The sequence below is a fragment of the Physella acuta genome, unplaced genomic scaffold (genome assembly GCF_028476545.2).
Source record: "Physella acuta isolate Inbredline_101_S28 unplaced genomic scaffold, ASM2847654v3 ptg000519l, whole genome shotgun sequence".
Lineage (NCBI taxonomy): Eukaryota > Metazoa > Mollusca > Gastropoda > Physidae > Physella > Physella acuta.
In genome coordinates, this window is record NW_026732038.1 from 720,597 (window position 1) to 735,758 (window position 15,162).

At 32.5% G+C, this 15,162-nt stretch overlaps 1 protein-coding gene across 2 annotated transcripts; it reads left to right on the top strand.

Moving 5' to 3' along the window:
• The first annotated feature begins 2,344 nt into the window (after positions 1–2,344).
• LOC131945009 (sodium/hydrogen exchanger 10) lies at positions 2,345–15,127 on the top strand. 2 transcript variants are annotated; one of them, XM_059305944.1, is made up of 26 exons: positions 2,345–2,519; positions 3,373–3,609; positions 3,886–4,026; positions 4,353–4,466; positions 4,769–4,930; positions 5,064–5,172; positions 5,374–5,517; positions 5,822–5,999; positions 6,180–6,261; positions 6,979–7,081; positions 7,869–7,941; positions 8,123–8,263; positions 8,824–8,921; positions 9,199–9,259; positions 9,439–9,521; positions 9,974–10,166; positions 10,578–10,787; positions 10,964–11,062; positions 11,317–11,419; positions 11,655–11,803; positions 12,192–12,416; positions 12,664–12,810; positions 13,418–13,558; positions 13,817–13,934; positions 14,058–14,140; positions 14,294–15,127. In XM_059305944.1, exons 1-26 carry the CDS (start codon positions 2,366–2,368, stop codon positions 14,477–14,479), a joined length of 3,534 nt encoding a protein of 1,177 aa, XP_059161927.1. In that variant the 5' UTR covers positions 2,345–2,365; the 3' UTR covers positions 14,480–15,127. The 2 variants fall into 2 exon arrangements, with proteins under 2 accessions (XP_059161927.1, XP_059161928.1); XM_059305945.1 differs by having other exon boundaries at positions 4,808–4,930.
• The last annotated feature ends 35 nt before the right edge of the window (positions 15,128–15,162 follow it).

Genomic DNA, 15,162 nt, shown 5'->3' on the forward strand with positions numbered 1-15,162 from the left:
TGGGGGGGGGGGGGGGGGGGGGGGAAGGGGGCGAAGCCCCCTCCTCCCAAGTAGAGTTGCCTGAAAGAAACTCTAAATGCGACTTTTATCATGAATGAGATTAGGTGCATGGTTTAGGGATATGCCTATGACTATATTTTGTATAAATTAAAGTACTGAGAAAATAGACAGCACTATCAACCTAGCGCCCGTTGTATCCTTCCTCAACGGGCCATTTTTCTCGTCTATACTAATAGTTTCGCTGTCTGTCTGACAAGAACGCTATAGAGAAAACACAAGCAAATTAAAAACTTGCACAGTGAAACGAAAACGAAGTATGACATCGTCACATTTAGCATAGAGTAGAAAATAATCTCAAGCCGGAGAGTGCACACAGTAATATGTGGGGTGGGGGTACTTGAAATTTTCGGGGGCGGGGGTAGAATTTTCGGGGAGGGGAAAAAGTATCTATATATATAATTCTCTTCTGGGAGACGCTAGAAAACAAGCTGTAAACGCGCTCCCTACCACACCCACCCCTACATGGTCTTAGTGAGCTGTTGTTCACGCTATATTTACCTTCGTGGAGTCGGGTTTAGTGACGGCTATTAGGAGCAGATAATTTAGTTTGAAAAGATTTTAAATGTTGGGGGGGGGGGGGAAGGAAGGGGGGATTACGGTCCTTAACGAGCTAATAGCTCAAGGTTTTAAAGCAAATATTTTCAGTGGCAGCATTGGTAGTGTCAAATTCACAAATTATGAATTACTGAAAAGTAGAAAAAAAAAACAACTAAATAGCGGCGTATGTTATGCCGCGGTCCGGCTCGTATAATTATATTTCGTTGAATGGGACGGTAGACATGTTTTTTGGGGGGTGGGGGTGTCGGGGGGGGGGGGGTGGGGTGGTTTTAGTTTAGAGATCAGAGACAGCACTATCAGCCTAGCGCCCGTTGTATCCTTCCTCAACGGTCTATTTTTCTCGTTAATAAAATACGGTTACTACTAGATCTAGACTAGACCTATAATAAAAGTAACACATGATAAGCCCCGCCAAAAATGTTAACCACCGCCCCCCCCCCCCCCAAATAAAAAGAAGATATGAAACTTGCACTTTTAGTTTTTAATCCTAACCATAACCCTTAAAGCTAGGCTTATCTGGAAAATATGCCAAATGCGTTTTAAAACCAAACTAATAATTCGCCTGGATAATGTGAAAATGTATTGTTTCGGGAGAAAATAAAATTAATACAAGTATTTGTTCGTAAGAAAAAAAGATGCGAATGTCAAGGACATTAAGCCGGTAATATTTTTTACAAGGTAGATCTACCAATAAAAAAATCAACACGGTCTATTCTGTTACAAGAATCTAGACGATCGCATCTAGATCTAGATCTAGATCTAGATCTACCAGCTGTGCATTCCATACAGTTTGCTTACGAGATCTAGATTCTATAAGATCTAGATCTAGTAATTATTTTCTCCTTATTAACATTTGACATTAGATCTATTCTATATTATAAATATAGGCCCTAATTAGATTCTTAGAATCTAGAAATCTAGATCTTTAAAAAAGTAACCACAGCCTCCCCCCTCCCCGCCGCCCCGGAAATTTAAATTTTAAGTCCGCCCTCCCGCAAAGTTACTAGATCTAGATCTACTAAAAAATGAAAGAAAAACTGTATAATAAAGTATTTTACTATTTAGTCTAGTAAAGGCCTACCTAGTTGTAGAATCTATTTCATAAATCTAGATATAGATCTAGAATCTAGATCTTCTAGATCTATTTATTTGCCAAGTATAATCCAATCTTCTGATCATAATAATTGAATAGACAGTCATAAGTAATAAAACCCATATAATTATAATAATCTTAATGTCAATGAATATGAAGACAGGTGAACATCAATCTAGAGATCTAGAAAATCTAGACCTAGATTCTAAAACGTGGTAAAATCTTTGAACCTAAACACTAAACACATTCTTACTATGCTAGAATTTGCTTTGAATAATTTTCAAGGGAAATAACAATGTTATTTCAAGTTAATAACACTGTAACTGTTCCTTGGGTAGATTATATTTTTATTATGCACTTTGTATTGTATTTTCCTTTCTCTAAGCCAGTCTATTCTAAGGGGAAAGATAATTTATATTAATTTCATTATCCAGATAATCTAACTGTATAGGCCTATTCTAGTGAAGGAATTGCTGATGATTTTAGATTCTACAGGGATTATTTTTTTAATTTAGTAGGCTAAATAAATATGCTTTATTTTTAATTAACTCATTTTAAAAATTCACTGCAACTAATTTTTACTCTTTTGTATTATTTCCCTAGATACTATATTTATTTATTTCACACTCATTGACTAATAATAAGACCTACATCATGGATAACTTACAAAGTAACAACACCACTATGAATCTTCAGCCATTGTTTATGTCAATGTTTACCAACAATGCTGAAGACCCCTTCCATTCTATTGAAATGATAGAAACTCAAAGAGATTTCCTATACTTGTGCTCTATTTTTTTGATAGGAGGTAAGTAAAATCAGGACAAGGTTCATGCAATTTTTCTACATTATCCATATTTTTATATAATTATAATTTATATAAGGCTTAATCATAATTTGCTATTTGGCCCTGTAAATGGATTAAAAGAATTTTCCTAAACTTCTTTACAAGTCTTCATGTTCCTACCCTCAGGGCAGTAAAATGAAAGCAGAGTTGAATGATAGCTCAGCTGTACTTACAAATCCCATGATGCTGTTTTACTTCACTCTATACCCTCCACATGGCCCCTCCAAGACATAGGACTGCAGATAGTTTTGACAATATGATCCTTCTGTTTCTAAGGCAACTGCGACCAAATATTGAAAGCGGACTCCATAAATCTCTGTACCGAGAGAGATTTTGACATTGGATGTTCCTTGGTTAGGATGATAAGCATTTAAAAGACTTCCCAAAACAAAGCTAATGGCCTTAGGTTTAAGAAACTTGTTTGGGATGGAAGATGTAAAGCACCTGACTGGAAAGGGATTGCTCCCATGGCAGCAGCAGATCCACTCATTTGGTATCAGACCACGAGGAAGTGGTGGTGTCTGTTGTGGTTTCAACTCACAACCTTAAATTTAAGTAGCAATCTGGGTGGATGGCATACAGTAGAGCCAGAACTCTTATTTTGTGTTGCTGTCTGGATTAGGAGTGAAAAATTTGGATGGTAAAGGTTGAATATAACAAATACATGCCTCTAATTTATTGAGTAGTATATTTCGTCATATTAACTTTGCCAAAGCTGAATTTACATCATTCTTTCAAAATTTCACACCAGCTTTTTTATGATAGAAAATGTATGAAAACATATTAACCATTTATTTGCATTTTCTCTTCCCAGCTGTTGTGCGGCATGCCACTGATGTCTTGCATATACCCCTGCCTTACACAGTAGTTGTTTTCTTTGTTGGTGTAATTGCTGGCTATCTTCCACTTGGTCATGTTGTGGAAATAGGCCCTCATACGATAATCAAAGTGTTCATGCCCATTCTCATTTTTGAAGGATCATTTGCGATTGATATCTACATATTCAAACAAATATTTATACAGGTTCTGATCCTTGCTGTACCTGCACTAGGTAGGTGTTTAGAATTTACACATACATCTATAGAGTAAATATAATGAAATAGATGGACTATAGTGCAATAAACTGCTTTACTTTTTGTTTATGTGTTACCATACATTGTCAATAAACAGAGATCAACAAACCAGTAAAATATAAATAAAAAGCCATTGATTTATTTTATATATTTGGTGAGGATCATTTAGTGCTGATTGTGTAATGATAGAATAGGCCTTTTCAGGGTAGTATTTATAAGGTTAATATTTGACTACTCATTGCTAATGTCTTCAGTGGTGATGACATTTTTACTTGCTGGGACATCAATGTATTTATTCAAGTACAAGGACTGGACATGGCTGGTGGCACTATTGTTTGGTTCTATTCTGTCAGCAACAGATCCTGTTGCAGTTGTTGCTATCATGAAAGACTTAGGTATGAATGTACAAGTGTTAGTATATATCTTCTAAATACAGATTTAATTTTGATACTTTTAAAGTGAAGTTTATAAATAATAAGTTGTCAACTATATAATTTTAAGCTTTTGTTTTTTGCAAAATGTTTTAATAGTGTTTGTATTTTCATGTAATTTTCAGTTATTTTTAAACTATTTAAAACATTTAGTGTTAAAATCCTTAGTTCATTGCTTAATTTTTTTAAAAACTATTGAATTACTGACATTTTTTTTGGTAAATTAACATTTTACTTTCTTTATTGCATAAAAGTGTTTAGCAAAAATTTGGTTTGTTTCCCTTGTTAAGGAACCCACAAGCGTTTGGCTCTGTTGATTGAGGGAGAGTCAATGCTCAATGATGGAACAGCTATGGTGTGCTATGAATTGTTTTTACAGATGATAGAACATCCATCAAAACCCGGTACTAATTTATTAGTTTTAGTTTTTATGATAACAAAGTTTAGTGTTTTACAATCTTTTAATTTTTATTTTTCCTCTAAAATTGAGAATTTAATAGTTTAGTAGGGTTTCAGTATAATTACCTCTAATTAAAAACTGGCTAATTTCAGACTTCTATGTTCACAGCTGCTTGGGGTTTATAAAATATTTCAAAAGTATTAATTAACAAAATAATAATTAAACTGCAGTTACTAAAAAAATGCAGCTGATTTATGTTGCAAGTACTAATTTGGTTTTAATTTGTTTTTTGTTTGTCCTCGACAGTTGATGAAATAGTCTACAATATATTTTGGGTCTCATTAGGTGGCCCATTGTTTGGATATCTCATGGCTCAAGTGGCTATCTTCTGGCTACAGTGGACATTTAATGATAGCCTTACAGAAATAGCCATTACTTTATCAATGGCTTATTTAGTTTTTTATATTGGTGAGTGTTGAAAAAAGCAGGAGAAGCATGTGTTATGATTATTTTTTTCACTTAAAAATTTATTTTGAACCATACATTTTTTATGTTGTTAACAAAATTTATTATTAAAGAGGTTATTGATGATATACTTCAGCTGATGCCTACCTTAAAGTTTCGGCTGTGCTGGGTGTAGTGGCTCTAGGAGCTACCTTGAGTGAGCATAGAACTTCTATCAGTCCAGAGGTAGAAGTATTTTTACACAGGTTAGCATTTGATACATTTTTTTAATGATTATATTTTATACAAAAATATTAAGTACAAATTCTTAAACTGTTTTAAAGTAACGGTACCTACAACCTCTTTTTCTGCACCTATGACCTTAAAAATTGGCTTAGCAAACAAGTTTTCATAAATTCTTCAAGTATTTAATATTTTATAATTTTCTTGCTCATATCTTTCACTAGTTTTTGGGAAACACTTTCCTTCATGGCCAACACTTTGATCTTTGCCATCTGTGGTTTCATCATCACTAAAAAAGTAATTGTGAATGCTCAGCTACAGGACTGCATCTACCTCATCATTCTATACTTTGCTGTTCAGCTAATTCGGTAAGAAAATTATCAGCAATTGAATTTTTTTTATAAATGAAATATAAGTTATTAGAACATGTTTTTTAAATAGTTGAGCTATGATTAATTTTTACATTATAGAAAAATTTCCCCCTTGGGAAAACTATTGCACATTAATATTGCAGACTTTTTTTTTACTACAAAGGAGAAAACATTTAGCAAATGCCAAAGTGAAAAAGTCAGTTTTGGGTGATCCATAAATGACATACAGTTTTAGCTGAAATTTTACCCCAAATTCTTGTGGCATGCCAAATAATACTCTTAACACTTTATTATCCATCAGAGGTCTAACAATCATGATGTTCAGTCCTATTCTAAAACGGCTTGGATATGGCTTGACTTGGCAGGATGGTCTAGTCTGTACATGGAGTGGCCTAAGGGGAGCAATTGGACTGGCTCTTGCACTTATTATATTTAAATCTGAGAAAGAGCCATTATGTAATCATAATGTAGGAGGAAAGGTTTGTGCTGGGTTTGTTAAAAGTGAAATTCATGAAATTCTCCTAGGCAAGTTTTTTTGCTTTGTTTATTAAAACTGAAGCAATAAAAGTAGCTAGCCTACAGTAAATAGCTCTTCCAATAATAAGATAAATAATGTTGAATAAATAATGTTTTGAGCTTGTATTTTAATGTTGTGACAGATCCTGTTTCACGTCTCCCTGATTGTGGTTGCCACCCTGTTGATTAATGCTACCACCGTGTCACATCTGCTCACTTTCTTAGGTGAGTTATTTTCTCTTGATTTTATTTTTGTGATCTACCACACAATTGACCTCAAACGAACTGAGCTTAGGTGCCATCATGTTAGTTAAATTCCTTAAATCATGTAGACAGCTATCAAATGCTGGAGATGTTAATCTTCTTGTTAGAGATTTGATGGCACATCTCAGTGGAATAAAAGAAAACACCTGATTTAGACACAAAACTAATTAGGCACAAAATATTTTGTCCTTAGAAATTACTGCTGGCTTTGTATTTATATTGCAAGTTTATTTGTCTTAATGAATATGGAGCTTGTTGGGTTTACAGTGATTAGTAACTTATTGATGCATGTCTTAGAACTGTTAAAAGTTTGACATAGACCCTAACACTGTCCTTGAGTCCACACTGAGGACCAGATTTAACTGAATGGAACTAGGCACACAATCCCCATGTTTAGTTTCTCATGTAATAAGAGATGGGCCTTGAGGTCTTGGTAGTGTGGGCCTACTATATTTTACTTTCTTTTACCATACACATTTCAAACTTACTAATGCTGTAGGCTATAGTATATTATAGTTAAGGAAATTGTTAGACTTTTTTAAGATTTAGGAATTTTTTTTTTTTTTTTCAAATTATATTGTTAAATTTTTGAATTTTTTCTTCTCTTGTACTCCACTTTATAGTGAATAATCTATTATTTGAACATAGACATTTAACAGATGTTTTGTTGTCTGATAGGTTTGACAGATGTGACTCCAGCCAGGAGAAATGCCATGAAGAAAGCTATTGGAATTTTAGATGAATGTCGCAGAAAAACAATGAATGTGTGGAAAATTGACAGGTTCCGTAAAACCATTTCTGTACCTTGTTTCAGTTGATTATCCTAGCAGTCATTTTTTAAATTTCTATATTCAATCTTTACTGGCCAAAAAATGATAGGCCAGGTGTCACTAAAAATGAAAATTATGACTCTTTGGAGTCCTCATCCTACCCTGTTATTGCTTGCATTGATGGTTAAAAGTATAGACCATGTTGGTTGCTCCTTTGTGGTCTGTTACTACCTTGATTTTGAGCATGAGAACTTATCAGAACCTACCTCTTTAGTAGCCGTGGGGAGGCTACATGTTCAAGAAAAATTATACTGTTTAATCCTCCCAAAAGGCTAGCAGGGTATCATTTTCTCCAAGCTTTCAGACACCTCTGAACCTAGCCCTTATTTTTATGAACACATTCAGTTATATGAATATGTCATGAGAAAAAGGAGGCAGACTTTATTTGCATTCATTCTTCACCACAGGTATTTTAATAAACAGTATTTCGTCATTTTAAATGGTACTTTTTATTTCAATGTAATCTTGCCTCTGATATTTCAGCATAAAACAGGTTTCTGAAATTTTAGTTAGTATATTATTTTCACCAGTCACTTACAGCAATAAATTATATGAAAATCACATGATTAAGAATTCCACTCAAACTGCAATTGATAAAAAGGCTACAATAAGTAATTACAAAATGACTGATCTTCTGATGAAGTAGTGTGCATATTTTTTATAACCACCATAGGTGAACTAATTGTGCATTCAGAGTAATAATATAAAATATAATTTTACTTACTTTTTAAAAAATAGGTTTCTGGCAGATGCTGACTGGGACACAGTTAATAATATTACTTTAATAGAAGACCCTTTCATGAGCACTGAGGTAAACACTCAATTGTTGACATAGCTCAAACCTTTGGTAGTGCACAAATGTTTTGTCTTTTCTTTTCACATTGTACATATTTTAAAACATGCTTACTATTTATTATGAAGCTTTTTCATGGTTTGTGGTTAGATGTTGGTATTAAATTGTATTCAACCCTACAAACTGTTTTGAAATTTAGACAACAGAAGAGAAGGAATTACGAGAGAGACTGGGTGGGGTGTGTCCGCGGTGTAACATGGCTGTTCCTTATGTACCCACGTCATCAGAAGTTCATAAATGGTTGGCTGAAGCAACAAGAAAATATTTAAAGCTACTTAAGGTAAAAATATAGTTTATTTCCACTCTTAATTATTCTTTGTACTATCACCATTTACAAAATGTGTAACTTTTGTTTTTCATGCTTAAGTTCCTATTCCATTATTTAGTCCTACTTGAAACTGCTTTTTAGACATAGGATATGTAAACTTAAAGAATCTGCATTTAGAAAATCTAAATTAAAGAAATGTGTAGAATTCATGTTAAGTTAGAATTCTAGATTGACAATCATTGTATAAAGATTGCAGTAAAAGTAAGGTAAAGTTTCCTTAGTTGAGTGAAGTAGAGTTTACCTGTTTCTGAGACCTCTGCATATGAAGGGATAGTATGGTCAGCACTAAGCACAACCACTTTTACTTTCCTTAATGTGAGTTAGACACCCATCAGAGCTTGCTGGACTCAGGGACGTTCTACTGACTTAAACTCAGATTCAAATGTTGAGACTTTTGGGTTAATAATCCAGGGCTCTCCTATCCCATAAGATTTCAGTATTTTAGACTTATTGTAAATGAAACAAGGATTACTAACTGTTATGTAATGTTTAAAATTATTTCTTAATTTCAGCAAAACTTCTGGCTCCAGTTTGAGCGAGGCCTCCTTGCAGGATTTAGTGTACGAAAATTAAATGAACTTGCAGAGGAGGCAGCTGATAAAGATTGCGAGTTAGTGTTTTGATTAATATCTTAAACTTTACTGATTGAGGGATATATGGATTAGTGACACAAATTGAAAATAATAATTCTATACCAAACTATATTTTATAAAATAGTCATTAACAGGTATACTAATTATTCAAGTGTTGCAGAATTGCTAGTATTTAAAAACCTATTTCACTATTGAAAGAAAGATTGAGTTTTCATTTTCTAACTTGAATTATTATTTAAAGTATGAATTACTAGTACTTGAAAGCATGAAATGAGGCTAGGATGTACATTTCAGGATGATCAAGGTGAAGGAAATAAAAAAGATGTGGAGAACACCTGCATGTGTGTCTACAACTGTGAGTGTTGACTCCTATTTCCCCTGTAATTTTATTCTAGAATTAGTGATATAATTGCATTATAATTGTCTAGATGTTTGTTCTATAATTCTCAACCACATTGTTTTAGTATTCCATTTTTTGTCTTTTGAATTGGATAACTTGGTAAATATTTAATATTGAATCAATTTAATTAAAAGAAAAAGTTGTTGAGAGGTCAAAGGCTACATCACAAACAATCCTTTATGTATGAAATAATGCACTCGAGGTCTTTTACTGTAGCGTGAGTCAATCATATGTTTGTTGATAAAAACATGATTATTTGTTCATATTCTTGTAGTTCTTTTTTTGTTATTGATAAACTAATTTATTTTTGTTAAATTTAGATTTCTAAATAATGTTGAATACATTTTAACATTCCTTCATTTACAATAGTAAGTGTGTTAAATGTAGGCCTAAGCTAGTTTCTTTAGAAATAAATTATTTGCATTAACTTTGAATACACCTGTACCTATTTATAAGATAAGAAATTCTGTTATTTAGTTGTTAGCACCTGAAGTTATTTCACCATTTCATGCTAGCATTTGAATGTATTAAATCCTTGCTTGCTTGCACATGAATTAATTTAATGCCCCTTCTTGCTTGGTCTAGAATTTAATTTCACCCTTTCATAATTTAATTTAAGTAATTTAATCTCCTTGTTTCCATTTGAAGTAATTTCAATTTTTCTTGCAGTTTGCTGTATGAACTAAGCCATAGCCAGGCCCTGATGGCTGGCGTATTTGGCATGGACTGTATAGTTATTATTGTAACTGAAGTACTTGTTTATGTAGACTGGACATATGAGGGAATGAGAAATGCAGAAAATGGCGTCCAAAATGCCAACTTAGTAATGATAACATTACTGACAGCTTATTTTCTGTTTAGGGTAGGTAACTTCAATAACTCATTGAAAAATACTAAAAAAGTGCTTTCAGAGTTGACAATTTATTACTAGGCAGAGGTCATAAAACAAATAAACTAGTTCATTTATATGAGTTATGTATATATATATATATATAAAATATATATATATAAATATATATATATATATATATATATATATATATATATAATATATATATATATATATATATATATATATATATATATATATATATATATATATATAAATAAAGAGGGGAGCTTCCACCTACAAATTTTTTTAAAAATAATGCACTATATATATATATATATATATATATATATATATATATATATATATATATATATATATATATATATATATATATATATATATATGGATAGATATATATAATTTTTTACTTATCATTTTTAGCTGATCATGTTTGTAAAAACTTACATCAAAACAATGTGGTTCTATGTGAACCTATCCTGCCTTGTTCTGGCCTACCTGGATCTCTTTACACACTGGTATGCTTTTCAAAAGATGGAGTTAGATCTGCACTTTGATGAAAGTGATACATTTCAGTTCATATCTAAAATCATGATCACATTGCGGACAGTTCGCACTGTGCAAATCTTTGAGGTAATTATTTATAATATTTTTCACTTTTTGTCCTTTAAAGTTAAATAAATAGTTAATTAAAAAGAGAAACCCATTAAATAAAAAATAAAAATAAAACAATTCTTATGCACTTTAACAACTTCTCAATCCATTTTTGTAACTTGTTATTTTAGAAATGCACTTTTTATTTATTACAGGTTACAGTTAGTATACTGCTATATTTCGTTAAACAATCTGTTAAAGTTAGGCTCACTACTGGCTGTGATATGGGAAGAGGTTTTGTCAGAGCTAACGAGGTAAAATTTTCTTTCATGCTACTTAATTTCAGAATTTGGGTAATCTGTGGCACATTTTCTTGTGGAGTTCTTATTTACCAGTTTGGATGATGGCCTACTACCTACTGCAGGTTTTTTTCAGGCTATTATATTTGAGAGTTTGGATACCTCTAGACATTATGTTGCAGTCTATTTTATTTTAGAATCTGGATGTACAATTGCACATTTTCTAGGAGCCTTCTTTATTTTAGAATTTGTATTTCCTTTTACTGCAGTTGGCAATCAGGCTGATTGATCACATATCAGATGATATCAATGTACAGAACATGATACGGGCTAGTGCAGAAAAAGCTAAAATGAGTGTTTTGAGAGAACTAGGCATGTATTCTAGCTTTAGAAAAATGGTTATTATAAAAATATATCTTAAATATTACAAATTATAAAAATGTGAATAAACTTTCTTGTAAGTTAACATTTTTGTCTTTCTTTTGTTCAAATTAAACTTTTAATCCTATCAAACTATATAATAATAGTTTTTTTTTATATAAGAGCTAAGTTTAAAAAAAAGTGTTTAATGATAAAAAGGTAATGGTTGTCCAAAATTCCATCCCAGGACTTCTGCAGGGCTTACATCCTGACGTGGCACTGGGTGTCAAGACCTGTCAGGCCATACGATCTGTTCTCAATGTGATGCGTGAAGGCATGCACCACCTCATGGAAGAGGGTGGTATTGATGAACCTGAGGGGCAGCTTTTTATTAAGGTTTTGTTTTCTTAATAACATCTTTAACATCAACTAAATTTTTTTTAAATTCAGTAGATTTTTGTGGATGAAAAGTCATTGCAGAAGTATTTTGACTTTAAATAATTTTTTGAGCAAGTATTTAGTAAAAATATAAAGCAAGGCTCTAGATTTCAAGCTAAAGAATTATTTTTTAACACATTGTGTGGGCAGTCCAGCAGCCATTATTTACCTTGGCTGGTCAGTTCACAATCAGCACTTGGTGGACCCTGTTGTTTCTTTCATACACACCTGGATGCTAGAAAGTTGCTGACTCTTAATGCCATTATTTAGAAACAAAAAACAGAAGATAATATATTTTTATATATTGTAGCAATAGAATCTCCTTAAACTCTTTGATAAATTTCAGGTTATTGAATCTAAAATGAAACGTTTGATGGCAGCACCTCCTGCTCTTGAAATTCCTTCAACCAAAAAAATACTTGCTGCTATTCCATGGATTGATGGGGATCTTACTCTGGTTGATTACATTCACAATCTGTCTCATGAAATCATCTACAACTATGGTGATATAGTCTTACGTTGTGGTGAACCGCCAGATGGTATATATTTCATCATCAGTGGTTTAGTTAAGGTAAGTATATCAATGTTGTATACCAATTTCAAACAATTAGAAGTTATCAATTGAAGCTGTAACTTCAGACAGCGCAAGTTAACATTTAGAACAATAATTCTTATGAATAATAAATTTAGTTTACTGAGATAAATATAATTTTTTCCATTTTATATGTTATTATTCCACGGTAACTTTCAATTTAGCAAATGTCAAACTGGTTTGACTCAATTATTTATTAGTGCATTATTTTTAAAAAATTTTTTAGGTGGAAGCTCCCCTTTTTAGTGAAAACCAGCAAACAGCAGCAATGCAGACTCTTGATTTTCTATCTACTGGGAATGTGATTGGAGAGATCAGTGTGTTAACACAGAAACATCGGACTGCAACATTAACTTGTGAGACTACAGTGAAGGTAAAACTATTTGCCACTCTTGGCTGGCTTCTGAGGGCAGCTCCTTCAGTCATAACTGATCCTCAATTAGAAGTAAACAGTGCAAAATTTTTTAATGTTAGTGTGGCTTCAGTATTCCACAGCTCTCTAGTAACCTAGCAGTTCACTTGTAAATGGACCTTTTCTACGCCTATGTTTAAAGTAGTAAACTGTCCATTTTTTTAATAAAGAATATATTGTTCCCATGGTATCCACTAAGATTTTTCCAGGTTTTATTATAAACTAATTGCGCTTCCACTGGTGCTTGATGAAATTCTGTCATGAAATTTACATCTTAGTACATTTTGAAGAAGACAGGTGCCAATAATGAAAGGACAAAATGACTGACAAGCTTACAATTTAGTTCTTTATGTTATAGTGTGACACTAGAAAAAGCTTAGCTTGAATATACCAATTAGCCTTGGCCTGTAGATTGTTTCATCCCCATATTAACAGCAATGATTTCATATTATTAAATTTGAATCCACAACTACCATTATAGTAAGCGATACTTAGTACATTTTACATGTGAATAGAAAACTCAAAATACTGCATACCATTTTCTGTTCATTTTTGCTACTTTTTCTAGCTACTATTTTTGAGCACCAATGATTTGAAACAGGCCTGTGAAAGATTCAAAGACCTATCACCACCCCTCCTTGCTCGTCTCTGGAAAGTGTGTGCTATAAGGATTTCCATCAACATACTTGCCAATGTGGCCAGTTATCATGTCAGTAAATAACTGAGCAGTTTTAGAACTCTTGTATTAAAAAAAATAGAGAAATTATTGTTAATGTTAAAAGTTGTTCACCAAAATATGGTAACCTCTCAACCATGCATTTAATACCAAAAGCATTATTAAAAAATTACTTTTTTTTAGAAAGCATAAAGTGTATATAAATATAAAAATAATAGCTCTTAGGTGAAAAAAATAGTTGTGTGCATTTTTCCTCCAAATTCCAAATAAAGGAATAAAATGTTTCTCTAGGGAATGCGCAAAGAGACATTACTTGCCCGGCTTGAAAATGCTGAACTGGAGCACATCAGTGATAAATACAATCAATTTGAAATCACACCTTACATGATTGATGTCATTCTGATTATGGGTAATTACAATCCTATTGAATAAATTTTATTTGATTATTATGCTTGATATCTTTCATACACTGGCTGGTACCAGTTTTTCCCCCCAGCATTTTGCCAAATTCTCTTTGACATTTACCTTTTAGGAGAAGCTTATGATTTCAGAACGAGAGAAAAATTTATTGGACCTTGCTATATACCAAAAGCTGTCAGTAAACTAGTTTTTACAGTAAGTAAATTGATTTTTCCCCTGGTGATCTGATCTAAATTTTATGAAATTTTAAGCTAATAGTTATAGTACCAGCTGTCTATTTTAACCATTTTTTCTAGTATGCTCAACAATAACAGTCGTCATACATAACGCTTCGCTTTTTTTTCCCAGCCTAATCAGTCACCTCGCCCTTTAATGTTCTTTGCATTAAAACCCTCCAGTGGAAGAGGAGTTCAGCACAGCCTGTCCCGCTCGCTGTCTCGAGACCAAAGGACGAGTAGTAAAAGTCAGACTGAAATCAAAGTTACTAATAATACCACAACACGAACAAGTGCAATGGAAAACTTAGAGTTCTGAGCAGATGCTTAATTTTTTTCAATTTTATTAATGAAAATTGAAAACAAATTTTCTATAAATATTTGGAGAGAATTATAGTATTGTTTTTAAAAAAAAAGAAAACAACAGATTAATGGTTTTCTTTTATTATGGGGAATCATGACTGACACATGCTTAAGTACAAAGGGGGTAATGATCAGAATGATTTCTGAAATATTTTTGACCTTCCCATTCTTTCACTGATGGGGGAAAGTTAACTTTTTTTAAAACTACCATTCAAGGGAACTGCTTATACATTTTTTTAATCAGGCTATATGAAACATTGGTAATTGACAGTTTGTTTAGAATCTACGTTGTGATGTATACCATCATTTGTTGAAAGGGCATGCTTTTCATTATCTCCCCTACATCAGTATTTCATGTGATATTTATACTTAGTTCAAACATATCCGTTCTCAAGAAAAGCAACCACAATAGCTTAACTTCTGAACTCCCAACACAAGAATGTCCTAGCTTGAGGCATGTCACAATTAGTTAAACTGTGGATTGTTTGAACTGGTCTGTTGTAGCTGCAGGTTTGAGTGATTTAGTGTAGTTACTTGTCATCCTTAAGTGAAGGGGAATTAGGTCTTATAAATACTTGTACAAAATAAATTAAAGGTAAACAACATTATGTGTTTGTTTTTAGTTGACTTAGCTCATAA